This window comes from Archocentrus centrarchus, chromosome 6, assembly GCF_007364275.1.
Source record: "Archocentrus centrarchus isolate MPI-CPG fArcCen1 chromosome 6, fArcCen1, whole genome shotgun sequence".
NCBI classification, from domain to species: Eukaryota; Metazoa; Chordata; class Actinopteri; order Cichliformes; family Cichlidae; genus Archocentrus; species Archocentrus centrarchus.
The window spans coordinates 31,616,424-31,643,902 of record NC_044351.1 but is presented as its reverse complement, the minus strand read 5'-3'; the positions used below and the strand labels follow the sequence as shown (position 1 = coordinate 31,643,902).

The 27,479-nt window shown below is 39.6% G+C and overlaps 1 protein-coding gene across 1 annotated transcript; it reads left to right on the top strand.

The window, feature by feature from the left end:
- Positions 1–3,238: 3,238 nt before the first annotated feature.
- On the top strand, positions 3,239–27,194 carry sf3b3 (splicing factor 3b, subunit 3). Its single transcript, XM_030731735.1, has 27 exons — positions 3,239–3,371; positions 3,942–4,083; positions 4,477–4,632; positions 4,943–5,113; positions 5,752–5,924; positions 6,131–6,272; positions 6,600–6,712; positions 6,967–7,104; positions 7,631–7,734; positions 7,862–8,027; positions 8,163–8,258; positions 8,766–8,838; positions 9,270–9,421; positions 9,807–9,962; positions 11,007–11,162; positions 13,353–13,496; positions 13,783–13,905; positions 14,166–14,320; positions 14,584–14,758; positions 16,200–16,405; positions 17,269–17,425; positions 19,054–19,179; positions 22,125–22,337; positions 22,481–22,579; positions 25,470–25,613; positions 25,744–25,848; positions 25,971–27,194. Exons 2-27 carry the CDS (start codon positions 4,014–4,016, stop codon positions 26,109–26,111), a joined length of 3,654 nt encoding a protein of 1,217 aa, XP_030587595.1. The 5' UTR covers positions 3,239–3,371; positions 3,942–4,013; the 3' UTR covers positions 26,112–27,194.
- The last annotated feature ends 285 nt before the right edge of the window (positions 27,195–27,479 follow it).

Genomic DNA, 27,479 nt, shown 5'->3' with positions numbered 1-27,479 from the left:
AAAACTGCCTCTCCATCTATTCTATCCTTTACAGCACTCCGACTGCGGTCGTCTCTTAGCAACGCCACCGGGCAAATCAATGGAGGGGAAAAGAGAGAGCCAGAGAGATGAATGAGGGGTTGAGAGGACAGAAGGGGAGGTGTGGACAAGGGCAGAGGGGGTGTCAAGTGTATAAAGGAAAGGAGAAAGGAGAAGAGGAGGTAGAGTGGACATGTAGGGAAAAAGGAGACGTAAGTGAACTGGGGGGAAATAAAGGGAAGAGAAAGATGAGAGGATGAGGGGATGAAGCAAGAGGAAAAGCGGCTTAAATGTCAAGCTGTACTGAAAGTCACTCTATTAAATGTCATTGTGTATCATAAAGTAGCGCACAATTTGAAGAATAGTGACATGTGTTGCCTGCGCCCTGAGTGTATTTCTTGGAAAATACAGATTGCAGAAGAAAAAAGGGTTTGCTTGCCCTGGATACTCCCTGAATATGATCTGACTTCATAATATAATGTAGCATATTTTACTGCAACTTTTCTCCTGGTATTATTATAAAGTTCAGCTCAAAGGAAATCATAGCTTGAGTGAGCCAGAGAGCACATCTATTGTTTTACTCAACTGATACCCACGAGAGGAAAAAAAAACAACAAAAGATGAAACACTGTCAGGCAGGTCAGCAGCTACAATGGATCTCCTGCCAGGCAAAAAGAGATGCAAATAGCCGATGGCCTCCGACATCAGCAGATGACACCGGAGGAGAATGATGCCACAGCAAAATCCCTGTTTAACCAGTCTATGGTAATTTAGCTGCATACAAAATGTGTTTACTGAAGCTCACCTTGCTGTACCAGTTGTATATCTTGGTGAAATCAACAACCGGTGCCTTTCGGGTTTCTCGCCGCTTCTGCTTGCCGTTATTTCTCGTCGCTCGTAGCCAGCAGTCACGTTGTCTGAATCTAAATGTGTCCCTCACACTCTCTCTGGATGCAAGCCCAAACAAGCAACTGAATTAAATTAAAACGGCTGAAACAAAAAGAAACAAAAAGAAAAAGAAAAGAAAGATTAGCGGTTTAAGCCTAGCTTTGCAGAAGCAACCAGATGTTGATACAGTGTTTGGTTTTGGTGGCTAATACCTGCTAACCAGATCGCTGAATAAAAATGAGTGATGATACGGTGTCCAATACGAGGAGGAGACGGTGGACTGCTCTCGGACGGCCCTGAACGACGAGGCATTAGGAGCAGGAGGCGGCGTCGGGTTCTGTCTTCCTGGGAGGGACGGTCCCACAGACCCCGGCGGCAACCGAAGTTACGCTAACCAGCATAAATCTACAACTTCCTGTCCCAGCTTTTCACAATTAAACACACCGTGCTCTGAGAGCCATTGGATTTGTGGGATTAGCATTCATTCAGGGGTGGGACAAGGTGATTTTTGGGTCATAAACGAAACATAAAAAAAAATACTAATAATAATAATATAGGTATGGAAATTGTGTTTAAGGTTTAAGATTAGGTAAATACTTTAAGTAAGTTTCCAGGAATGATAAAGTTCTTTTTTTTGCCATCTATTCATTTTGAGTCATAGTTTAAGATCATAAATATGGAAGACTGGGAAAAAATCCATAAATCCATAAATTTCTAGTCATTTTCTCAATTTTGAGTTATTTTCTCATAAGTTTCAGTTAGTAAGTTGAAAATTTGAGATGCCTAACTCGAAAATGTAAGTTATTTACTCGAAATTTAGACTTATGGATGATTTTTTTTTTCAGTGACAGAAACAAGCTCCCATAGCATCTGCATGTTTATGTCTTTCTGTGTCATATACGATTTCTTATTTTATTTGCCTTTAACTTTGCTAGTTTTAGCATTACGACCACTTTACCTGCTGATCCATCTTATCTCCTCAAAGAGAGATTACTATTTTTTAAGCACAGGGGGTGTCAAAGTCAGTGGCCAAATATAGCTCTATACCGGCGCAAACAAAAACCTTGCATTAAAAACGTTTCTTTCTTTTTTTTTTTATATGGGGCGAAAAAAAACTCAGATTTTTAAAAAGCTGTTTCCAGGTGAAAGATGGCTTTGCCAGACAGCAGAAAGTTTTATTTCTTGAGTGAACCCTCTACAAAGAGGAAGAGCAGCCTCGGTAGTTTTCTGTAGAAAGACTTTCCAGACAGTCACGCTCCTGTGTAGAAGATTAACACTGGTATCAGCAGACCTGGGATTGCAGTGTATAAGGAAAAACATTATATATATATATATATATATATATATATATATATATATATATATATATATATATATATATATATATATATATATATATATATATATATATATATATATATATATATATATATGCAGTATTATATATATATATATATATATAATACTGCAATTGTGCAATTGCAATTGTGCAGTTGTTACCTGCAAACCCATTCAGTGGACCCTTGGTGGGCAACTTCTGTCCCTTGGGCCCTATGCACTGTGCATTCTGTGTCGAGTATTGTTTGTCATATCTGTCAACTTATTTCTTTTAGGTCACACCTGAAAACAGCCAAAGAAAAAGATAACAAAGAAGAAGAAAATTAGTACCAAGATGAATGGTGTAGGGAGCATTTAGTCAAAGTTGTTTTGTTTTTTTGTTTTGTTTGTTTTGTTTGTTTTTTGTTTTGTTTTTTCAGTTTTTGTTGATTGAAACTACGTGTCTCCTAATGTGTGTTATGGAGGCAGGTCTGTACATATGATCATTTTAATTAACATAAGAAACTGCTTTTGCTTTGCTTTTTAGTTTCCTATGAGCCCTGCATAACTTCTTCTTCTTGTTGTTGGACCCCAACCCCACCTCCCTCCCATTGGCCACCCCATTTTAAAAATCCCGGAAATAACCCTGCAGTTTTTCTTAACATCTCTGATGATGTTTTCAAATACTGCAATTTGATTTTTTAAAATAAAATTTTATGTTTAAGGACCCAAACATCATTGTTTATTTCTTACTATTTACTTTATCTTTTTCTTCTATGCAACAAGTATACGATATACAGGAAATTGTTTTGCATGATATTCTTTGATGAAAAAGCGTGCAGAACAAAGGAAGGGACAATAAACTTATCGGGGAAAAAATGTTTAGAAAAACCACTTTGCTTATCGCACCCATTCGCTCCAATTCCGTTAATCTTGAGGTCTTTGTCGACATCTGCTGTGTATAACGCAGTGTAACAGTCTCACATTTCCGTCAGGCACTGTGTGGGCCAGCTCCCGCGACGGCGTTTTGGCTGGAGAAGGACCCACCAACGGCGGGTCTTCGTCGGCTTCTCGGGATTTCAAGGAAATAGTTTTCGTAAATGAAACTTTATCCGTCTGAAATCAGAGTCATCTTAGAAAACACGCCGGTAAATATTCAATCCTGCAAATCCGTAGCATTTCCGCGATTAACGGACACTGTATGTATGTAGAGTGTGCACTACCTGGAGTAAAATAGCGAGAATAATAAAGAGAGTGCGTCAGGCTGAAGTGGCGCTTGATATGAATGAGCCGTCCTCTCAGACGGTATTATAGACGTAAAGAATCGAGCAGAATAGTTTAAATTAATGTTAAAATAAAACGCGATCTCTTTTTTGCACATTCTACAAGCAAACAGCAAAAAAAAAAATGTCTGTGGTGAGGTTTCAATTCATCGCTGCTAATGTTTAGCAATTGTTAGCGACGCTCAGCGGCTGCTGGCGGGTAAACAGTCACTTTATCCCCGTATCGCCCTCCACTAACTTTTTATAGCAATATCGTGCTGCCGTTTGGAAAGCTATTTATTGTTCCACAGTCCCACTACATGGCAGCTGACCTCAGTTTGAACGTGCCCTCATTTGTCAACAGTGCAACCGCGTAGCTTATTGTGACTTTCATCAGTAGTCTCCAGCATCTTGATTTCTTACTGTAAATGCACTTTTGGTTTTCTTTGTTTACAGTTTTGAGCCGGGTTAAGTGCTCTTTCAGCTTCCCCCGAATAACATTTGTGTGGAAGCCAGTGAAAGGGAGCCATGTTTCTCTACAACATCACCCTGCAGCGCGCCACCGGCATCACCCATGCCATCCATGGAAACTTCTCAGGTGAATTTGCGCCAGATGTCACTGGTTGTCTACCTTATGTATGGTTAGGTCATGATTAATTTATGTAAACTGCTTACCACCCCTTTATTGTCAAATATGCCTTTAACTACACTCTATAAGAATCAGCATCCACATTTGATTATTTACCTTCTTTATTGAGGTAATTAGACTGTCATTGTTTCCTTGTGTTCTATGGCCATTAGCTTTTATTCTTAGCTTTTGCCTGATTATTTGTTAATTTGGATAACTACAATGTCAGAACATAGTTTTCTCATGGTTCAAAAATTATATTTTGGAAAGATCACAGAATGCTTTTTAAAAAGCAGAATTTAGGGAAAACCAACACAGATATCCATCTGACATATCTAAAATGACATTGTTATGTTTTGGTAGGAACCAAGATGCAGGAAATTGTTGTTTCCAGAGGAAAGATCTTGGAATTATTGCGACCAGACGCCAACACAGGAAAGGTGCACACTCTTCTCACAGTGGAAGTGTTTGGGATCATCAGATCCCTCATGGCTTTCAGGCTCACTGGAGGAACCAAAGGTACAAAAACGACATCATTTGCTCTCACATGCATGTGTCTTAACATGCATTGCACAGCGTACGTGGCACACATCAATAATTTATTCTTTCCCTGAAATGATATGTTTTCTGCTTTATGATTAACTTTGTGTGCATGTGCATAGCTGCCATCAGCTTTTTATTTGTTCACTATTAAAAGGAGAAAGTGTCCCTGCTTCCATTAGAGGGGCATGTTTAACTTTAATTATATGATGGTATCATAATGTAAAAAATGATGAATCTGATGTTGAAAAGCTGGTGTACTTTCTAAGTAGAGTTTATTTGTTTTCAGATTATATTGTTGTGGGAAGTGACAGCGGTCGTATAGTCATCCTGGAGTATCATCCATCAAAGAACATGTTTGAGAAGATCCACCAGGAAACATTTGGGAAGAGTGGTTGCCGGCGCATCGTTCCTGGACAGTTCCTTGCTGTCGACCCAAAAGGCAGAGCTGTAATGATAGGTGAGAACGAAGTTTAGGAATCCATCTTGACAGACAGAACACACATGTTTGTACATTGCTGTTTAGTTTTATTGAGATATTCTCTCATGAGATGAGCACCTTTTTTTTTGTTTTGCCAAAGATGACCCAGAACTCACTGTGTTTTATCATTTAGCATTTGTGTGTAATGTACTTAGCATCCATCCATCCAATGCATGGGGTTGTGTCAAATAAAATAACACAGATTCTCTGCAGACCGACTGTTTAGTACTGCTTGTAGTCACCACCAAAGGCCCATTCTGAGCCAGTGAAAACCGTGGCTTTCCAATCCAACACATTAAACTATAGCTCCTAAAACAATTCATTGGTTAAGACTAATGTGTTTGAAAGGTATTTATCCTCAGGATTTAATACAGTTTTGTTCAGGGTTAGACTGAATTGTAAAGTGTTCAGGAATCAGTGCCTCTGGAGCCCTCTTCTGCCTATCTTTGGCAAGAAAAAAAAGATGAGATGAGATGACTATGAATCGGGAAATTATTTTAATTACATTTTAATTAATTAAAAAAAAAAAATTATTTATCATTACTGTAAATTATTCTTTAAATTGATAAAGGTTGTCGACCCCTGATTGGTGTATTGTTTTGTTTTTACCTGCCCAGGAGCGATAGAGAAACAGAAGCTGGTGTATATTCTGAACAGAGATGCTGCTGCAAGGCTGACTATCTCCTCTCCACTGGAAGCCCATAAGGCAAACACACTGGTCTACCATGTGGTTGGAGTCGATGTTGGCTTTGAAAACCCCATGTTTGCCTGCTTAGAGATGGACTATGAGGTAAGGTCATAAAGCATACAGAGGGCTGTTGGATTGCAGAGGATGTTATACACACCAAACTGTTGCAAGCGTGATGAGTTTGTCATGTCTCTTCTCTGACTGTCACTGGAGAAAGATTTAACTTCTCTGACCTCAGCATGACTTTTAATCGTAAAACAGTCGGAAGTATTGTTACCGGTCTGATCGAGTGCGACTAATCTTTACAGGAAGCTGACAACGACCCAACAGGAGAAGCTGCTGCCAACACGCAACAGACACTCACCTTTTACGAGCTGGATCTCGGCTTGAATCACGTGGTTCGCAAGTACAGCGAGGCATTGGAAGAACATGGAAATTTCCTCATTACTGGTAGGGAGTATTTGAAAAATCAAGCTTTTTGCAGTTTGATTTGCTTTCAGAAGATGCAGTTGTAGCAGTAAGATTACAAAAACTTGTTACATTAGTGCGTTGTAGATGTGATGAGTTTGTCATGTCTCTTCTCTGATTAACACTGGAGAAAGATTCAGCCTCTCTGATCTCTGCATGAGTTTGCAAGAAAATAACACACAGCACAAGATGTATTTGTAAGGGAAAGGCTTAAGTTGTGAAATAGTGATAACGCTGCTTTTTAAAATTCTCACGCCTTCACCATTTTGTTTTTTTTAAAAATGAACCCTTTTAAATGCTCCTCTCTAGTTCCTGGAGGTTCAGATGGGCCCAGCGGGGTTTTAATCTGCTCTGAAAACTACATCACATACAAGAATTTTGGAGACCAGCCTGACATTCGCTGTCCCATCCCACGGCGTAGGGTGAGTCCTTCACACAGCTTCACCTTAAAGAGCAAATATTTATGTTACAGGACTTCCTGTTCAGTTTTTAAACATGTTTTGATTCAAGATCAATAAATGACACTTTATGGGATTTTAAGCTGTGAGTTACTAAGTGAATTTGAACCTTTTTTCCCAGTTTTTGGAATCTTGGTTGTTATGCAAGTCACATATTGTTCTCTGCATGAATGTCTATTTTCATCCTCCTTCACATTCTGTTCTGCTCCACCCCAAAGAATGACCTGGATGACCCAGAGCGTGGCATGATATTTGTCTGCTCAGCTACCCACAAGACCAAGTCTATGTTCTTTTTTCTGGCTCAGACTGAGCAGGGAGACATCTTTAAGGTTACTCTAGAAACTGATGAAGAAATGGTAAGTGCAGATAGAAACTAGACATGTTTTGCTTATTTATTTAAAGGAACTAATTATGGTCACTTCCAGCTTCAGTTTTTTTTTTTTTTCTTTTTTTTTATTCCTGGAATCCTAGTGTAGCTTTGCCTGATTAGTAAACATCAGATAAGCAGATCTTCTTTATCTTATCCTGGCACTTTTATGTAGTCCCTCAATTTGTCCACTGTCTGAAAACAGGCTTTTTGCTCATTCCCTTTTAAGGTTCCCCTTATTAAAAGCCCACTTTCCTTCTGATTAGCTGCCCCAGTGTCTTCAGACAAAGCCAAATGCTTATAAACCCACCCTCTGACCTTTATAGGGAAATCTGTGGTGTGTTGACATTAGCTCAACAAGAAAGTAGGAAAAACAAATACTCATGTTGCTTTTACATTCCTAATGAAAATATCTTAAACTTTTATCATCACTGGGTTTCTGTTTGTATTCATACTGCACACCCCATTAGTAGAAAAAATAGCATGTTATGAATGATGCCTATTTTGTCTCTTAGGTCACAGAAATTAGGCTGAAATACTTTGACACAATCCCCGTTGCAACAGCGATGTGTGTCCTGAAGACTGGCTTCCTCTTTGTGTCTTCAGAGTTTGGAAACCAGTAAGTTGCAGACAGAATCTCACGTTTTTCTTCTTGTATCCCTCGTTCTTTAATTGCCCTTTTATCTCTTTCTCTTCCAAACTTTCTCTCATTTTCTGTTAAATCTGCTTTATTCTTGTTCCCTTAGTTACCTCTACCAAATTGCCCACTTGGGTGACGACGATGAGGAGCCCGAGTTCTCATCGGCAATGCCACTGGAAGAGGGAGACACCTTCTTCTTTCAGCCACGCCCTCTTAAAAATCTTGTGCTGGTGGATGAACAGGAGAACCTGTCACCCATCATGTCCTGTCAGGTGAGTGTGTCAGCTTGTTTTCCTTCACGGGAATGCTGATTTTGGTAAAGGTGGCATGAACATGGAGATTAATCTAATTTATTTATATTTTAAAATCTTAAACCAGTGCATTTCCTGACCGTTATCTTTTTCCAGATTGCTGATTTGGCAAACGAGGACACACCTCAGCTGTATGTATCATGTGGACGAGGACCCCGGTCTACTCTAAGGGTTCTTCGGCATGGACTCGAGGTACATGCATACTTTTTGTTTTACTGTAATTAAGGAAAACCCACACACATACTTTGCTGGCTGTGAAATTGATGAGCTTTTTCATGTCTCTTCTCTGAACAAAAACTGAAGAGCCTGTTACTATCTCTGATTTCAGCAAACATGCAAAGAATCCTTATTTTTCATATTACTCTCCCGACTCCCCCTTAAGTTGTCACCCCACCCCCACCCCCCAGCCTTTGCGTTTTGCTCAGAATGCTGGCTGTATGCTTGATAATGTGTTTCTCCCATTACTATGAAGATGAAATGCTTTAGTGTGTTTAGCTTTGTACTGAAGAAGAATAATCTGTGTGTAGAAGTCAAACTCAACTGGAAGTCCAGTGGGACTTGTGAGCAGCTTTTTTTCCCTCAACAATCCCAAGCAATTTGAAATAGCTAGGAAAATAGCCAAAAAAAAAAAAAAGAGAGGAGCATCCACTCACTGTCATAATCCTGAGAAAACATTCAGTTCTCTTTTTCTTTTTTCAGGTTTCAGAGATGGCTGTGTCTGAACTGCCCGGTAACCCCAACGCTGTGTGGACAGTACGCAGACATGTAGAGGGTAAGAATATTCTTGTCTTGTGATGTGCGTGGATAAACAACTAGATGATTAAATGTTGCTGATTTCACCAGTCAGCATGAGAAAAATTTTGTCAGTTTTTGCCAATTACTCATAATTTATTGACATACAAACACTGGTTAACTGTTTAGTATAAGATGATAGGGAGCCACCCACCACTAGCTGGAGCTGCAGCCCCGACACAGAGCAGCATCCGTCTCTGTCTGTGAGGGAAACTTTTAAACTAGCAAGTTGAAAAGTAAAAAAAAGATGACAGCCGCACGAACCACTGTGGACCTGCAGTACTTAAATTCCTGAACATGAGCAGCTGTTTGTTGGCTGTATCATAATAAAATTTTGCACAGGCATGTACAGTGCCATTAGCATTATTATTATTATTTTTCATAATCATTATTCCTTTGCCTGTTTCTTAGATGAGTTCGATGCCTACATTATTGTGTCTTTCGTCAATGCTACTCTGGTTCTGTCCATCGGAGAGACTGTAGAGGAAGTGACAGATTCTGGTTTCCTGGGAACAACGCCCACTCTCTCCTGCTCACTGCTGGGTGAGGACGCCCTTGTACAGGTGGGTAAATATACCTTATACATCATCCGGACATCACCTTAGAGATTGCAAAGAAAATTCAAAGTGATACAGTGACGCATGAGCAGCCTCAACCATTTTATTTAATTACAACTTTATTAATTTCTAGAAAACACAAAGATTCCTTTGAAAAGATTAGCTACATCAGTTTTGCTTAGTAGTTTCTTGAAAATGTATTCATAATTTATACAGCTACTTGACAGAAACTAAGTTATGTGGTTAATACAAATAATTTAATTTAATACTTTTCATGCAAGGTATTTCTAATTGGACAGAGATGACAGTCATCCATCGTCAAACCAGTTTATTACTTTGTTTTTTCTCTCCATCTTATTTCTGTGGCTCTTTCACTCCCTCCTCCATACAGGTTTACCCAGACGGCATCCGTCACATCCGAGCAGACAAGCGTGTGAATGAGTGGAAGACTCCTGGTAAAAAAACTATTGTCCGCTGTGCTGTGAACCAGCGGCAAGTAGTCATCGCCCTTACTGGCGGGGAGTTGGTGTACTTTGAGATGGACCCGGTAAGAAAGCAGATTATTTCTGTGCTTCCACTAGGGAATTATCCATTCGCCCTCCATAATGCATACGAAGTGGCCCATACACAGAAAAATAAAACACTACTGCTGCTGGAACGAAAGCTACAAACACGGATGACTTTGTTTTACCACCTCCAGCATGAAGAGAAAGAACGTAGGCTTTACAGACAGCGATGATTCCTGGGAGCAATGCTCCCACTTCCTGGCTGTTGGACTAGTGACTTATGCTCACTATTTACTTATCTTTTAAACAGTGCACATAAGTGAATTTTTGCCTGGCTCTTTTTTATTACTTTTTTTTTTTTTTTTTTTTTTTTTTTTAGGGCTTTAGTTCCATTACCTACTTTCAGTCTTTTTATACATGTGAAATGTCTCACATGTTTCTGCTCCACTGTGCACTGTGACCTCCCCTCACACAGTGAAGTGTTTCACTGACAAAGGCTTACATTGAAACAGGTTTAGGAGATGAAGTTACAGTTACACTAAGCAATAACTAAAAATCAGCACAATAGACAGAAACACCATCATCGATCCTCAGGATTATTGTTCATTGGTGCAATCTTAGTTTCCACTTGCATGCTGTTTAACATGAAAGATTCACATTTTGAGTATTAATCACTTCTTGCATTATTGCATTTGAGGAAAGCAAAGAAAAATAGTTTGCATAAAAGTAGCACTTTGTGTATAATGTGTGAGCCCAGAGTTGTGGTGTTGTTTTTAACAAATGTTCAACATTTCATTCATTTGTTTCTGTGATCGGTCGAATGTTGGAGACATTGGACAGGCTTATTAAACACTTTATTTTGATGAAAAATGATTTCACAAATGACTGCACAGTTAAATTGCCTTATCATAATTAGCTTCGCTTAATTGGTTTTTTTCTGCAGAGTATCTGATGACTTAATTGTAATGCTAATATTGAATATCTCAGGCTCCATAATGAATAGGAGAAGATAAATGAGCTGTGGTAACTGAAAAGCCATTTATTAACACCGATCCGTCCGGTGTCTCATTTTATTTTTTTCCCAGTCTGGCCAGCTGAACGAGTACACGGAGAGGAAAGAGATGTCTGCAGATGTGGTTTGTATGAGTCTGGCCAACGTTCCTCCTGGCGAGCAGCGTTCCCGATTCCTGGCTGTGGGACTGGCTGATAACACTGTCCGAATCATCTCACTCGATCCTTCGGTATGAACAGAAATGCAGAGTTTGTCATTGAAGCTGTTTTTTTTTTTTGTTTTTTTAAATAATTGGTGGTCTTGCTTGGAAATTAGATTCTTTGTAAATCCTGATGGGGTTTTCATTTTATCTGCTGGAATTTGATAGAGCTCATGACACCTAGTATCCCCACAAGATCATGATGGTGGCCATTTTCAAGATGGAAAATTAAAAAAAAAATTTTTAGATAACTGGATTTACCTTTTTAGAAGTTGACTTTAGGAGTCTGAAATTACAGAAGTTTTTTTTTTTTTGTTTTTTGTTTTGTTTTTTTTTAAATTGCTACTTTTTGTGTCTCATTTGCATTCATCTCACTGGTTACTCAGTTCATATGGCCCCCAAAGAGCTGGTTGTTTATAGTGGCTCAAGATTTAAAGCAGGTTGTCTACTGTTCAAAAAGTTGTTGGTTTGATCTCCAGCCCCCAAGTAGCCCCTTTGATTCATCCATGTGGGATTGCATGTGCATGTGAAAGTGTCTGTGGATGCAGTGTGCAAAAAGTGTTTGAGTGTGTTCAGTTAGTGAATTTCTGATGTAAAACAGCTGTTTCTTAAGATGAAAATGGTGTTTAATTTGGAAAATGTAATCAAATTTTTTCAAAACAATGGCTCCAAAGGGGACAAAGGCACAAATTGTGGCACTTGTATCCACTTTTGTTTCAGTTGTCTGCTGCACTGCAGCTGTTATTTTTGGAAATTCTTTTGCTAATAGTCATCCTCACAGTTTGTGGGGGGTCACAGTGTACATGCACACATGCATCTATTCCAGGCTGAAAATAAGCATGTCAGGTTGCCTCCAGTTTCTTAATTTATTGCCTTCACAGTGGTAATGGGCTATTTTCAACTGCTAAAAGATTTTTTTGTATTCAGAGCCCAAACTGTGCTACTCAGCCAATTTTGCACATTGTCACTGTACTTTCAGGTCTTTTCCATTGTGCAGAATGAGTAACAGAATTTGGCCTGTGTTTAGCATCCCAGTATGAAGGGAAGCCACGGTTAACCACTTAAGAATTTCTGGTAAACTTATAAATGTAAATATAACTGGAAATATACTTCAGCTTGATTTTTTGTTTTGTTTTTTTTTTTTTTTTTTTTTTTATCATCATAGGATTTCCTTCCAGGGCTCAGGGGTTTTGGAGAAAAATATTAATTTAATGTTAGAAAGTAAATAACCTCCAAAAGGAGGGACTTTGTAGGGAGTATAATAATTTCTGCAGAACTTAATTTAGATGCTGGTCCCTGTGCAGGAAACAGAGTCCTTCCAAAGGTTCCTACTGTCTAGGAAAGATTCCAGTGGTGGCTAATGATTGACATGAATGTCTGTCAGCCAAGATGAATTTGCTTTAGTTTCTTCTCCGGTCAGTAATGAGCAATTTAGTCTTGTTCAGGTAACAGTTACATTCATCCATAAGAGAAAGCTTGGTACAATATGAAATTAGTCTGATCACTTTTACTGCCTATAAGGATGACCATTGACCATTAACCCTATAACCCCGAAGGTGCTGGCCGTGGCACAACGCACTTCAAAAGTGCCGCCGTTCGCAGACTTCCGGGAACAAATATAATACCCCTACATGGCTGTGAAGTGCAATTTCTGGGCTTTCAGGAACCATTTGAATTTTTCCGATAGGACAAACGGTCGTGGAGTTATGGTAAAATGTCGGCTGATCAGCTGGCTCGGAGGTGATACGCTAAGTCTTAACCTGCTGTTTGCGGCTTGTAAGGGCGGGAAACCGGCGCTTCAGCAGCCATCACCCTGAGTTAAAGGGTTAACCAGCATTTAAGCTTAAAATATTTATTTCAGCTTCACTGGAGGTTTTTGCTTTACTCTTTAAAATGTGTGAGACAGAATATGATGCGATTGTAATAAAAGTCTAAATGGAGAAAAATACAGAAATATTTACTGAGCTTCTAAAGGTGGATTTTGTTAGGTTTCTTCATTTATTTTGAGAATGTCTTGTGACCTAAGCTCTGACGTTAAAGATTAACATTATTACTTATGAGGCACTCACACACACACATACACATACAATCATTAAAAACTATAAAAGGAAAGAATCTCTTTTGTTTACATGCATACATAAACAATTTAATGAAGCCGTGTTTCACTAAAACTTTGTTTGGATTCTTTTTTATGTTGAAATTCTTCTTCATCATTTTCAGGACTGCCTGCAGCCGCTGAGTATGCAGGCCCTGCCAGCCCAGCCAGAGTCTCTGTGCATCGTGGAGATGGGAGGGGTTGAGAAACAGGATGAACTTGGAGACAAGGGAACCATAGGCTTCCTCTACCTGAACATAGGGCTTCAGGTATTCTTTCACATTAAGTTGAAGAAATTTTACTTTTTAAATCACAACCCTGTAAAAACATATTTAATACAGTCAATGTGTAGTGTGTATCTTATCCAGAAACAATAGTACAACTGATTATTGCAGTTTTCAACAAGTCAAAATTTAAATTTTAAGTTCAACCAAGCCCACAATCCAGAGCAAAGGTCTAGAGTTTATCATAATTGGTATATTATGATATTTTATCTTGCTGTAGATTTTAATCATGTTTTCTGGTAATCTCTGTGTTTTTGCTCCTCTTACTCAGAACGGTGTGCTCTTGAGGACTGTCTTGGACCCAGTGACCGGGGACTTGTCAGATACCAGAACACGCTACCTGGGGTCGCGACCTGTCAAACTGTTCAGAGTCAGGATGCAAGGACAGGAAGCTGTATGTAACTCAAGCGCTTACTTCAAATCAACACATAAGACAGCGTTCCACTATATCTCCAACTTGTTAGAAAAGAGTGCATTGTTTGCTTTGTCAGTTTTTTTGTGCTTGTGATCAGATGAAGTCAGACATTGTCACATCAGACCTCACATTTAAAAAGAAATTTGTCTTTTTTATCACTGATAATAAATCGCTTTATGAATTATTGTGAAAATGTGTTAGTTGCAAGTTTAAAATAATGTGTTTCTTATTGCTGACAGGTGCTTGCGATGTCCAGCCGCTCCTGGCTTAGCTACTCTTACCAGTCTCGTTTCCATCTGACTCCTCTCTCATATGAGACTCTGGAGTACGCCTCTGGATTTGCCTCTGAGCAATGCCCAGAAGGCATAGTGGCTATCTCTACCAATACACTGAGGTATGGACTTGCACTGCTATACTGCTACAATCATGTATTTATTAATCAAGGGTGCTGTTTGGGCATCCATTTTGTTTGTACCTTTGTTTTTGTTTTTTTACATGTAGCTGATCCAGTGTCTGTTCTGTATCAGTGCAAGTTAAATAACTCTAAATGTCTTGTGTCCAAAGTGTTTGTAGCTGGGCAGAAAAAAGAGTTGAGTAGAGTTTAGGTTGAAAATGATTTTTAACTGTAAATCTCACTCATGCTTGTCTGCCTGGTAGAATCTTGGCTTTGGAGAAACTTGGAGCCGTCTTCAACCAAGTGGCTTTCCCTCTTCAGTACACTCCCAGGAAATTTGTAATCCACCCGGAGACCAACAACCTCGTTTTGATTGAAACTGACCACAACGCCTACACCGAGGCAACCAAAGCTCAGAGAAAGCAACAGATGGCTGAGGTATGAATATATTGTTCTGACCCAACTAGTGGTGTTAACATCTGTCTGTGGTCACGCAGTAATAAATTTATAAAGGGCAGGAAGACAGCATGTTGGCTATGACCAAAGAACAGAAATTTCTTTCTGGGTGAGCTGTTATTTTTCCAGGTTAGAGCCTTAAACAAAGTGTGTAGAAATTAATAGTTTTGATGTACAATGTAAACCAGACCGTTAACAGTGCAAAGGTCACCCAGATTGAGCATCAAAACCACCTCCTTTTTATGTGTTAACAAATTTAAAGTTGCAGCCAGATTGTTAGTTCCATATTTGAGATTGTGTTCAGAGCTACGCTCAGCCAGACACTGGTCTGGCTGAGGGCCTGTTTTTTTCTAAACCTTTCTTTCACTCTATTAACAGAATGTGTTTCTGTTTATTTTGAGTGATTATTTCCTATACAAAATAAATCCTGAAATTCAGTGACTTGTATTATTAGTTTGAGGACACCCTGCTAACAGATCAAAGACAATCAATGTCTTTGTCTTCAGTCATTGATAAACAGTCTGATTACCTATTGAGGTTTTGCAGATGTGCAACTGCTAACCATGTGACAGTAACTCATTGGGCATTTTGGATATGTGACAATCATGGTGACAATGTAGGATCAAGTGAATAAGGCCACAGTCACAGGCCTAGAGACCGGTCCATGACCATATGGCAAGCATCAGTCATGAGGGAAAAATGCTTGGCACAGTTTTAATGCCGCTTGGTTAGTAGGTATCGAGTGTTTGCAGGCAAAAAAAAGAAAACTACAGGCAACTGTGGAAATCTGCTAGCAACCCATGCAATCACTAGGAGGTTTTTGGTGCAACACCTTCTTTGCAATTGATTTCACATAGAGAGAGTCAGCAGCCTCTGCCAACCAGTGGGGGAATACACTTTTTTTTTTTTTTTCCCCTGGCAACCAGTGGTTGTATCACATCCAATGTGGCAGACAAATCTTGAGCAATGTGTGCGTGACGTCATGTGAGAAACCTCAATAAGCACAGGAAGCAGAAGCATGTTTCCTCTGCTGGCTTTCGAATAACACCAGCACTAAATGTGAGCAGCAACTTTTGGCAACCCAAAAATAAGGCTAAAGAAAAGTAGTTACATTATATTAAATGATATGGATTTGGTTTGATTTTACTCAGAAGCTGGAGAGGCTTCTAAAAACACTTTTTCACATTTTACTCTCTGCAGATAAACTCAACACTAGGAAAAAAAAATGGGAAGCAGTTTTTATTAATTTAACAGGTATCTCAACTGATGTCACACCATTTTGTTTGCTTTCTGAATTATTAATCTCTGTGATGTCAAACCTTCCCGTCACAGTTTGTAGTCTATAATAACTTTCATATATCTGGATTTGTTCAAATAAGATTCAACAATAGACAAATAACACCAAATTCTTTTGCCCCTGCAGGAGATGGTGGAAGCTGCAGGGGAGGATGAAAGAGAACTGGCTGCTGAGATGGCAGCTGCATTCCTCAATGAAAATCTCCCAGAAGCCATTTTTGGTGCACCTAAAGCTGGAGCAGGGCAGTGGGCCTCACTGGTGCGGCTGGTTAACCCCATACAGGGTTCAACTCTGGACCAAGTGCAGCTGGAACAGAACGAAGCTGCATTCAGGTGAGCATAATTCAGGATACGGCTGTGAACAAGTAGATTTCACAAATGTATGGATCTTCAGTTCACAGATGAAGCAGATCATCTGTGATTACATATAAAGGAACAAGAGTTGTGACTCGGGGTGTTTACAGATGGGTTTAGGGAACATTACAGAACTGTTCAGGAAGGATGTGTAGAGATTGAAGAGGGTAAACGCTGCAGAAAAATACATTTTGAGGCTGAAGAAACTGTTGGGGTGTAGATTTAAACTTTTAGTGTTGTCTGGGTGGGTTGGGGATAAATGAGGTAAAGCAATCCGGTCTGACCCTGGACTGTTTCTCATTTATTATCTCCTTCTCTTTGATTGGCACTGAGCCTCCCAAATTCCCAGCCTCTCATTAATCCTGGTCAGTGGTGTTTCCTAATCAGCAGCTGCCGTAGTGAAAATGGTTTGGGCTGCCAGTGTAGAGGTTCTTTGGTTTCTTTCGCCTGGTGATTGATTATGTAATTTCAAGACCTGTTTTATTCCTTCTCGAGAATGTGTCTGTTTTATCTTTTCAGGCAGCAACTGTTGCTCTGCACAGATGACAAGTTGTAGACATTACAGTAGAAGTAGCCATGACTTCTTAATCATGTTAGCTGTGTTTTCTTTAATTCAGCAAGAGGTTTCATTAGGTTTATTTACCCAGTATATTATCACTTTAAAGTAATTAAATTTGTGGCTTTGGAGTGGAGGCCATTGGATGCATTAAAAAGCATCACTTTCTGATATAAAACAATGTTTATGGCCATGTAAAGCGCTATCATTTTAATATATTTATAAATAGCCTCATATGCTCAGTGTGATTCAGGTGGGTCTGATGTGGTGCTTGCTGTTTTTTCAGTGTGGCAGTGTGTCGTTTCACCAACACGGGCGATGATTGGTATGTTCTGGTGGGTGTTGCCAGAGACATGATCCTCAACCCAAGGTCAGTGGGCGGTGGCTTTATCTACACGTATCGACTTGTCAGTGGAGGGGAGAAGCTGGAATTTGTGCACAAGGTGGGTTTAAGTGACAATAAACATTCAATTATTTTATTAAGCTTGCTGACATGTTTTCATTTCTCCTTGGATGTTTATTAGTCTTGTGCTGATTTGCAATCTGATCAGCTGAAGAGAACAGATTCATTCTCATCTTTTCCTGTTGATGCTCGGAAATGCCGACGTAAACAGCAAAATGACTTGACTCCTTAATGTGCCAGTCCTAAAAATTGCACTGTAGGCGGAAAAAGCTTGGCTGTGCAATTTTTGGCTTCAGTTTAATCATTTGATTCATAAAACAAAGCAACATTTCGTTCCATAGGATCTTTAATGCAACAGTTTGCTGCACAGGTGCTGTGCTTTCTTGGCCTTTAGGTGCAGCTGCATGTGTGCAAGTTTAAACCAGGTCAGGCTGGAGAGCATGTGCAGAACTTGTAGATCTTGTAGCCAGTGCCATTCCTTAAAGGCTGAATTAAAAAATAAAATAAAATTCACCACTGCAGGGAGTTTAAAAGAAAGTAGCTGAAGTGACCTACAGGTATCAACAGATGTGGGATTTTTATCACCTTTCTGCTCATGCTCTGTGCAGACCGTGATTTGAGACAGATGTTAAGATGAGGACTGGACTCCAGGAGGGTCTATTCAGAATGCATGATGCAGTAAAGGCTCGTATAAAAGTTTGATGATGGCACGAAGCACAGATGTTACTGTCCCTGCTGTCACACACTCTCCGGGCAATTCCCCAAGAAACTCCACCAGGGTGGAGACAATCAGGGTGAATCAGCCCACATACGTTTGTTACCTGATGTGGATTAACAGGGGAAATGACTCATGGGTGTTGTGTTTCACAGTGGTGTCAGGAATTTCCCGACCACTTAACCAGATCTGATATTTTAGATGATTCGATCTGGTCACAGCTCACTTTTTTTCCCCCTCCTCATTCATGCTTGTTATATAACCAGAGATATCTGAGTATGCACAATAAGATGACACATTACTGAGTACAAACCACTGTCTGCTGTCATGCGTATGCTGGTTTATACATGTGTGTATTTGTATGAAAGCAGGCAGCTCTCATCATGACAGCATCTTGGATGTGGTCAGACTTACTTTTCTGAGATGGCTGTTTCATGAGGCATATGTTTCATCAGGGCAATCAACCAGAAACATCCATCAAGCTATGACGGGCCTGCTCAAGGCCACAGAAAAAGCAGAGTGCCGAGTTTTCCTGTGCAGGATCTCCAACCTCACAAGATGCTCTGTGACTCTCCAGAGGGGAAATTTGGATTCTCAAGTTGCATTTTAGTTGTAATTGGGGCACATCTTGGACAGGGAAAGTACTGAAGATGCCTGACTCATGACCAGTGTAATCTTGTTTGAGAAATATAATTTACCAAAATACCTTCTAAAAGTTTCAACAGCTAATGAGTTTTTGATTATCCAGTTTTTTAAAAGTAATAGGTCATTAAAAGTTAACTGCTGAAGTCTAAAGTAAATCTAAAACCACAAAGGCACAATTCAGTAATTGCTTTATGAGCAGTTACGATTGCTAAAACTGTGTTTAGTGAGACACTCCGTAGTCTTTTTTTTTTTTTTTTAAGATCTGTATCAATCTGTATCTAAACCCAGATTGTTTTGTTTATTCCCAGACCCCGGTAGAGGATGTGCCTTTGGCCATCGCACCGTTCCAGGGACGGGCTCTGGTCGGAGTTGGGAAACTGCTTAGAATCTACGACCTGGGCAAAAAGAAGCTGCTACGCAAGTGTGAGAACAAGGTAAGGCAAGGGCCTTTGTACACAAACATCTGCACACCCAATACAATCCTTTGTGTTCTGTGCACATGTTGGAGAGGCTTCTAAAAACAGATCTAGTATTAGTTCACAACAAAAATGTGTGTTTCTTGACACACAATTTACTAATCTTCATACTCAAATTATGGGTTTAGTTTATTTTATTAAATTTGCTGTTTGGAAGCATGACTAATTCATTTGGCAACACTTAATAATATGGCAAATACATAAAGGTAGGCACTCTAGGATAAAGGAGTAACAACTTTCTTCTTTCACAATCACTGTTCAAACATAACTTTCAAAAAGCGTGTACAGGGAAAGAGTCTCATTCCTGTAAATTACCTGGAAGTTAGGCAAGGTTAAGCAGCTCAATATTACGGCCCCCATCCCTGAAAGGTATTGACTGTGTAAGATGGGGAAATATTGTTTATTTCTCCCCAAAATTAAGAAGAAATTATGCAGTACTTAAAATTATTTACAGTATAACTTGTGTCTACTTTTGTGTAAAATACCCAGAATTTATGCACTACTTAAATTTACTTACAAAGTAATAATTTCTCCTTTTCTGTTAAATACCTGAAGTTATGCAATATTGCAACTCATGCTCTACCTAAAATACTACTTAAGAATAATTACCACCCATATTCTAGTATATATACCTTTAGGTATTTGTAGGTAAATATAATTACATTGTAATTTCAAATAAAATACATTAAAATTCGATTTAATTACAGGGGATTACGGCCATAGTTGCAGGTCATGTTATACAGTGGTACTATAGTTAGCATTTCACTACATTCAGCTATCCACAGTATTCCTGACTTTGCGCCACTACCCATAATTCATAGCGGAAACCGGTATTTTCCTTCCGTTTGCGCTGTTGTTTACGGTTGCGGGCTTACACACTTGCCGTTCATTTAAACATTTTGACACTGCAGTTTCTTTTACCTGGCCTAAATGGTACCACATCAGAGGCGGAGACATTGCAAGGATGTTTTAAAAAGCAGCGAGGTAACAGTGCCTCACCCGTCACTTGTGTAAATGACATGAAATTATGGCCTGAAGTCAGCTACGTCCACATTATCAGTTACCTTGTTTTTTCTGAAGGTGTTGATGGCGAGGAATCACGTAATTATAAGAGCACCAGATTACCTTCAAAGCAATAAAATCAATAAAGTAATGCTGAACAAACAAGGCAACGTTTTTATCCTTTAAGCAGCTGTAGAGCAGAGCCAGAGCATCGGCCAAGCTAAGCGCTTAGCGTTGGTCATGCTAAGGGAAAGTGGAGCGGTGGAGACAGTCAGCTGTTCCTGTATCGCTGATTAAGGAAATCATGTAGTGATGCTGCAGCTATTCTGTGGAAGGTAAATCACTGATCTGGATATCAGAGTGTTCAGATCACTGAAACAGAAACACTGGACTGGCCGAAAGCCGAAAACGTGTTTACATGAAGGCAGGCATTGTTTAAGCTTTGTGTAGGCTGTATACTGTAAAAAAATAAAATAACGTAAAAAAATAAGAGGCTGTACATTAAAGGAAAACTTAAAACATAAGGAAAAAATACAGTAATAGGATGTTCAACTGGGTAGTATAATTTGACCTGACCCATGACCAATGAATTAGTCAGGGAAAGCATCTCAATCCTCCTGTGTAACAGGCTTAGCCTCAGTCTGCTTTTGAAGTTGTCACCACAGCTGCTACAGAAACTGATTTATGAGCACAACATAAAAGTGTTATGAATTAAATTAAGGAATCTGATTACAGCTTTGACCGGACAAAGCAGGCCTTAACCATTTAACGCATTACAGCTTCACAAAGCTAACAAGCATAAGTTGCATGAGCAAATATTCATCTCATATTTACACACATGCGGTGTACACAAGTCTTTATTACTTAATCATGTTTTTTAAGTTATACAGATGATTTATTTAAAGCTTAACATTGAAACAAAAACAACAAAACCTTTTTTTTTCAGTGTGTGCTGATAACTGTCTCCATTGCACTCGGGGTTTTCCATCCTGTGAAGATAAATTGTTTTTATCTGATTATGCATGGCAGGATTATTTAAAATTAGCTGCATTTTCAAAATCACAAATTCACAACCTCTCCATTTTAATTAATTTACCCATGTGAACAATTTTGTAGGAAGCTTAAGTGAATTTTTATAAAGGATAAAACGACCCACAGGGTATTTTTACTGCAGTCAAGTAATTGTTGTAAACAAGGTCAAGAATAAGTATGAGGGCGTCTAGTTTTTGTCTGCAGACTTTGTGTTTTGGTTTTAGAGGTTTGGAGCACCTGTTGCAATGTAGAACAAATTTTTGATGAGTGTGTGTTGTGTGTCACGCTTTTGCATAAACATTTTTCCCAGAATGTTTTGATGGAACTTAACAGCTTGCACTGAAACTTTTATTTAAAATAGGATATGAAAATAGTTTGGACTGTTTAAAAAAACAAAACATAAGATTTGCACATGTTTTAAGGTGTTTATTAACAGTTCACACAGAAGAATTTTAGTAAAATGTCAACTATTAAAAGGCACGTGTAAATTTGTACCTAATTAATGAACATCTGTTGTGCAGCAGTGTTGCTGCCTGAGTGTTGCATTGCAGAAGAGATGCATGTAGTTGACAGTTGAATTCAAACCATACAATAGTGCATACGTAAACACGTGCATTGTGCACCACCTCAGTATTACTCTTGTAACAATTGTTTCCAGTCTACAAAGTTCCTCTCTTAGTGGTTACATTGTGTAGTGTGTAATTTGATGAGTTTTAATGAATAACATACTGCACCAGTGAGCACTGAATGAAGTCAAAGTTCTCAGTGCTGCACATGAACATTATGTGTCCCTTAACATAAAAATGTGACCCTGCACATATGTTGTTACTTTGCTGTGTGTACCTCACTGCTCTCCTCATTCTTTGTAGCACGTTCCAAACCTGGTGACTGGCATCCATACCATTGGCCAGCGTGTGATTGTGTCTGATGTCCAGGAGAGTCTGTTCTGGGTTCGTTACAGACGTAACGAGAACCAGCTCATCATCTTCGCCGATGACACGTATCCCCGTTGGGTGACGACAGCCTGTCTACTCGACTATGACACCATGGCTGCTGCTGACAAGTTTGGGAACATCACCATCGTAAGTAAAGGGCATGAAGTGTTTGGTGTGTGTATTGTGTTTGTGTTGGTGAATAAAGCCAGAAAATATAAGGACCCATCAGCCCTAAACAAAATGTACTCTTTTCTGTGATGAAATATCTGTTTTGTCTTTGATTTGCTTAGGTCCGTCTTCCCCCTAACACCAGTGATGATGTGGATGAAGACCCCACAGGGAACAAAGCTTTATGGGACAGAGGCCTCCTCAATGGAGCATCACAGAAGGTACAACTGTGTTTCACCTCTTCATCTTTCTTGCAACAGTTTCTGGAACTTGACCAGTGTATCTGAGCAGATAAAACACAAGGCATAAATCAACACCAGCAAATAATAATTAAATGCGAGGTTAAAGAGTTTAAGGGAAAGAGCTGGGTCTTTGATGAGTTTGTGTAAACATCAAGGGATGGGGAAGTTTTTAATGGTAAACCATTCCATAGTTTTGGACCAATGACTGCAAAGTCTGGTTTTAAGTGTGTGCGTGGGATGGAGAGCAATGATTGGTAAGCAAATCTGAGGAATCTGGAGGTGGAATAGAGGGTAAGCAGTTCAGAAATGTGATGTCGTGCCAGTGCCTCGCAGTTCTTTAGAGACACATAAATGAATCTTGACAGCTGTTGTTGACCCAGTGTAGAGGTCTTCAACTCGACCTCAGACTGAAAAAACAATTCAGACTTAGCATGCATAGGCTTAGTCCCCCACATAAAAAAGGCTTACATTTACTTTAACATTTCTATCTCTCTTTTTAAAATATATTCATGTATTTAAAAATGTATATATTGCCTAACCATATGTTTCTAAATTAGTTTGTATATTAAAATGTAACATTTTAACACAGCTTAAATTTGTGTATTTGTTTCGAGTCAAAACAGAAAACTGTTTTCTGTGGGCCATTACGGGATAATTGATGCAGACCTCTGCTGCATCTCATGCATCCAGTGCAGGATTCTGGCCTGCATCCCTGACCGCTCTGACCTCCATAGACACACCACCATCAACCACAAGTTTAACCTACTCTCAAATGCAACACAAGTTGCACACACACACAGGAGAAACACACCAGATCACTCATCCCACATTTCAAATCCTGGTCAGAAACTGTTTAGGTAGCACATAGACTGGGAAAGTCCCTCCAGTGTAGTCATTATGAGCTGGTCCCAGTTGCCATTGTGACACAGTGTGTCAGCTATTTCTGCCTGTGCGCAGTGCACGCATTGATTCATTTGAGTTTGAAAATGTACCGTATCTATATATAGGCATGGGTGTGGATGCCTCGACTTGACTTTCATGCAATATGGTGTGCGTCTATGCTTGTTTGCGCCCGGCCAGCTAGCCTGTTGAGCTTGGGCAAAATGCTGCCATAAGAGATACATTCCATATTTATTTGATCAGTTTATCTCAAAGAGTCCAGGTGAATGAGTGTGTCAGGAAAAATGAATGAGTATCCACTGACATAAGAACTAAGACTCTGCCAGCGTGTGATGCAGCAGTTACGCTGTAAGTGGTGAATTCTTCTTCTCCACCAGCTGTGAAGTCTCTCTAGGATTAATCTTAATATTTGTCAACCTCCCCAAATTTTATTCTGACATCACATCGAGGTTCACATTTGTAGCTAAAAATCACTTCTATTTAGTTTTGTCCAATGCTTTATCCCACAAACGTTTTTGTACTAGCTGACTCAACCATGATGTTGAGTTGCTGAAAACCTAACACTAGCATGTAGCCTAATGCGCTGTTGAATGTTAATGTTATTTTCTGAAAAAACAATCAGTTGATGTGGTTTATTCTAGTCCAAAGGAGGCACGTGCCTGCTCATATAAGAGTTTTGGGTCTTTAAGTTTGTGGATAAATGCACTAAATATACCTGCCCTCATACTTATAGGCCTGATGTCACTCTCGCTCATGCTATTGATCATCAGTCTTCAGTTCTCCTCATTGTTGCTTATTGACTTTGTCACTACATTTACTGAATTTTCTGACCACTCAGTGATGATTTTCCAAAAAAAGACAGTATCTGTTCTGCAGTGAACTTCTTGTTCTCTTGGCACAGGTGCGTTTCCCTCTTTCACCAAGTAAGGGGGAGAGCACAGAGTTGCAACACTCAGAAATCTGTGCACTCTATTAGGAGGAAAAATATGAGGTTTTTTTTTTTTTTTTGCTTCCTCTCCAAGTGCTCATTTCACACACATGTAGACCCAAAAACAAAGCACAGCCATTGTCTTTAAATGGTAAATGGACTAGTTCTTATATAGCACTTTTCTACGCTAGCTGAGCACTCAAAGCGCTTATACAACACCTTTTGCATTTACCATTTATACAAGCACTTCCTTCTACAGTGAAGTGCTTACTATCCAGCATTCAGTATCTTGCCAAAGGATACGTTGGCGTGCAGAGTGGAGCAGCCAGGAATCGAATCACCAACCTTCCAATTAGTAGATGACCTGCTCTACCTCCTGAGCCACAGCCACCCCTACTAAAGTATAAAGTGAGGCAAAGCATTTAAAACAGCAAAATGCATATCCGTTATAGGTTTATAGCCTTTGTATAGGTTTTTGAGTCCAGTGTACGGTTAGGGCCACAGCAGTCAAACACAGATGTGCTTTTTTCTTTACATGAAGATTTCTTACATGAACTCTGCAAGGGTTCAAGTAAGGGGAAGTTGTTCTCTTCAGTGCACATCTTTCTGACTTGTTAGGGGCGTACAGAGGTTATTTCAACTTTGCTTATGCTTCCTTGGTCCCAGATGTAGTCTAATTAGCCTAATACTGAAGTTTTAGTCCTACCCAATGCTGCCTTTGTATTCACTGTATCTTCTGGTTACTACCACTCATTATCGGTGCTGTGGTTTGTTGACAGTTATCAGATTAAACCATCAGGACCAGTTTCATCAATCAGTTTCAAGTAGAGGATGAAAGTGTTTCCTATTTTGACTCAGGCAGTTAACGTGCTTTATGCATGCACGCAGCTGTCAGAACAGATGATCTTTGGCGCTAAAGTGGCCTCAGGTGACACATCTGACATATGATCTGATTTTTATTTTTTTTTTTGTCTTAACTTAATTCCTGAGTAATTTCATTTGAGAATGTCCCCCTACCACCCCCTTTTTCTGTCTCTGCAGGCTGAGGTCGTAGTGAACTACCATGTTGGAGAGACGGTGTTATCGCTGCAGAAGACCACTCTGATCCCCGGTGGTTCTGAGTCCCTGGTTTACACCACACTGTCTGGAGGCATCGGCATACTAGTCCCATTCACTTCACATGAGGTAAGACACGAATATCTCATTTATGCACATATGTTGCATAATCCTAAAGTATTATTGTGTTGGTCAAATGGCACCTCCATTTCCCTTCCTTCTCTTTATAAAACATCTCCCTGATTTCTTTACCTTCCAGGATCATGACTTCTTCCAGCATTTAGAGATGCATATGCGCTCGGAGTTTCCCCCTCTTTGCGGCAGGGACCATCTCAGTTTTAGATCCTACTACTTCCCAGTCAAGGTTGGGCTTGTTTTCACCCATCTTAATTGTTTTTGTAAAGCTCTGACACCATCTAAGCTGTAGATCCTGTTTCTGAATGTATATTTGAGCATAACAGAAACAAATTCTGTTGTTTTCTCCAGAATGTGATTGATGGAGATCTGTGCGAGCAGTTCAACAGCATGGATCCTCACAAGCAGAAAAGTGTGGCAGAGGAGCTGGACAGAACGCCGCCCGAAGTCTCCAAGAAACTGGAGGACATTCGCACTCGCTACGCTTTCTAATCTCACACACGGACATTCACACGATATACAATAATTACCAGTACATACGTTTAAAGACCAGGACACACAGATTGTGCTTTCCCAGATGCAAGTCATCTTTAGTGATTCAGAATGAAGCATTATGTGGTTTGTTTTAAGCAGGCACCAACTTATTACATGGAAACACAAGAAACCAGTCTTCCTTGTAATTGTCTCGCGTTGGCCACCTATGACGCGAGTACCTGCTTTCAAGTATGTGAGCATTTGGCTGCTGTGTGAACAGCAGTGACACACATACGAATCAGATACTGAGAATTTAGCACCAGGTTTTATCACCTCTCCTCTGCTGTCATCTACAGAAACCATATGTGCAGCCACATTTCATGGAAACATGACGAAGCTTTTTTTTTTTTTTTTTTTTACCGTGTTTCACACGTACATCTGTGAGAGCAGCGTTTTCACACACACACAGCTGTGTGACAATTCACACTTAGCAGCTGTCACTCATCGTGTTTAAGCAAGTGAATATGTTTTATTTAAAGAGTTTTTGGATTCCCCCGTGCAGAAAAGGCTAGTTATTACAAAGCGTAGAGATCGATTTCGTGCTGCTTCCAACAGCTGACAATATTTTTGTTTCTGTAACAGGTAATTTAAGAAGAAATATTTCATTTTGTGTATCCCCCAACTTTGACCCCAGCAAATTGAAACAAGTTTTTGTATGATGCTATAATTTTAATATGTACTAATTGGAATAATCTGTCATGACACATTGCCCCTAACCCTTCCTGTCTTTCTGATGTCATGTTGGCCCAGGCTCATTAAAGCATATTGCTTACTCACACCTGGGAGCCAAACAGAAGCTGACCCCTAACTGAGTGTAAGCTGGAGGCCACAGTTAAAGAAGTGTTGCCGTTCTGTGGGATTAGACTGAAAAAAAGTGGGTGGAAAAATACTGAAGGTTTGCACTGGGGTGGTGTTCTTGTCAGTCCAGTAAATTCCCAACCTCAGCCACAGACATAGCAATCCACAGTAGTCACTGAATTAAGGGGGGTTGTGGGACAGGTCAGTGGTCTGTTTTGTAAATAAAGTTGTTTTTGTTCTTTATAATGCAGTGCATCTGTATCATTTTTTTGCACCATGGTATGTTTGGAGAGCCATCACTCGTATAAAGGATATGTGGCTAAATTTTTCTCATCACAAACGCATTAGAGGCTCAATATTAAGATTTGTCATGCCTGCATGTAAAAACGGTTTCATTTGAGAGATTAGATTCAGAGCTCTGTGTGTTTGTCTAGTCTTTGTGTAACTTTAGATATTGCAGCAATCTGGTTATTAGGTTAACTTTATGACAAACCTGGATGATGGTTTATTTTTTCTTGCAGTCTTTGT

Excerpts from the sequence above, each read along its gene's own strand:
- sf3b3 (XM_030731735.1), top strand. The coding sequence starts at position 4,014 with ATGTTTCTCTACAACATCACCCTGCAGCGCGCCACCGGCATCACCCAT. Across the intron at positions 7,735-7,861 it reads TCTTCAGAGTTTGGAAACCA|TTACCTCTACCAAATTGCCC; the intron begins GTAAGTTGCAGA and ends TTGTTCCCTTAG. Across the intron at positions 22,338-22,480 it reads AGTTTGGGAACATCACCATC|GTCCGTCTTCCCCCTAACAC; the intron begins GTAAGTAAAGGG and ends TGATTTGCTTAG.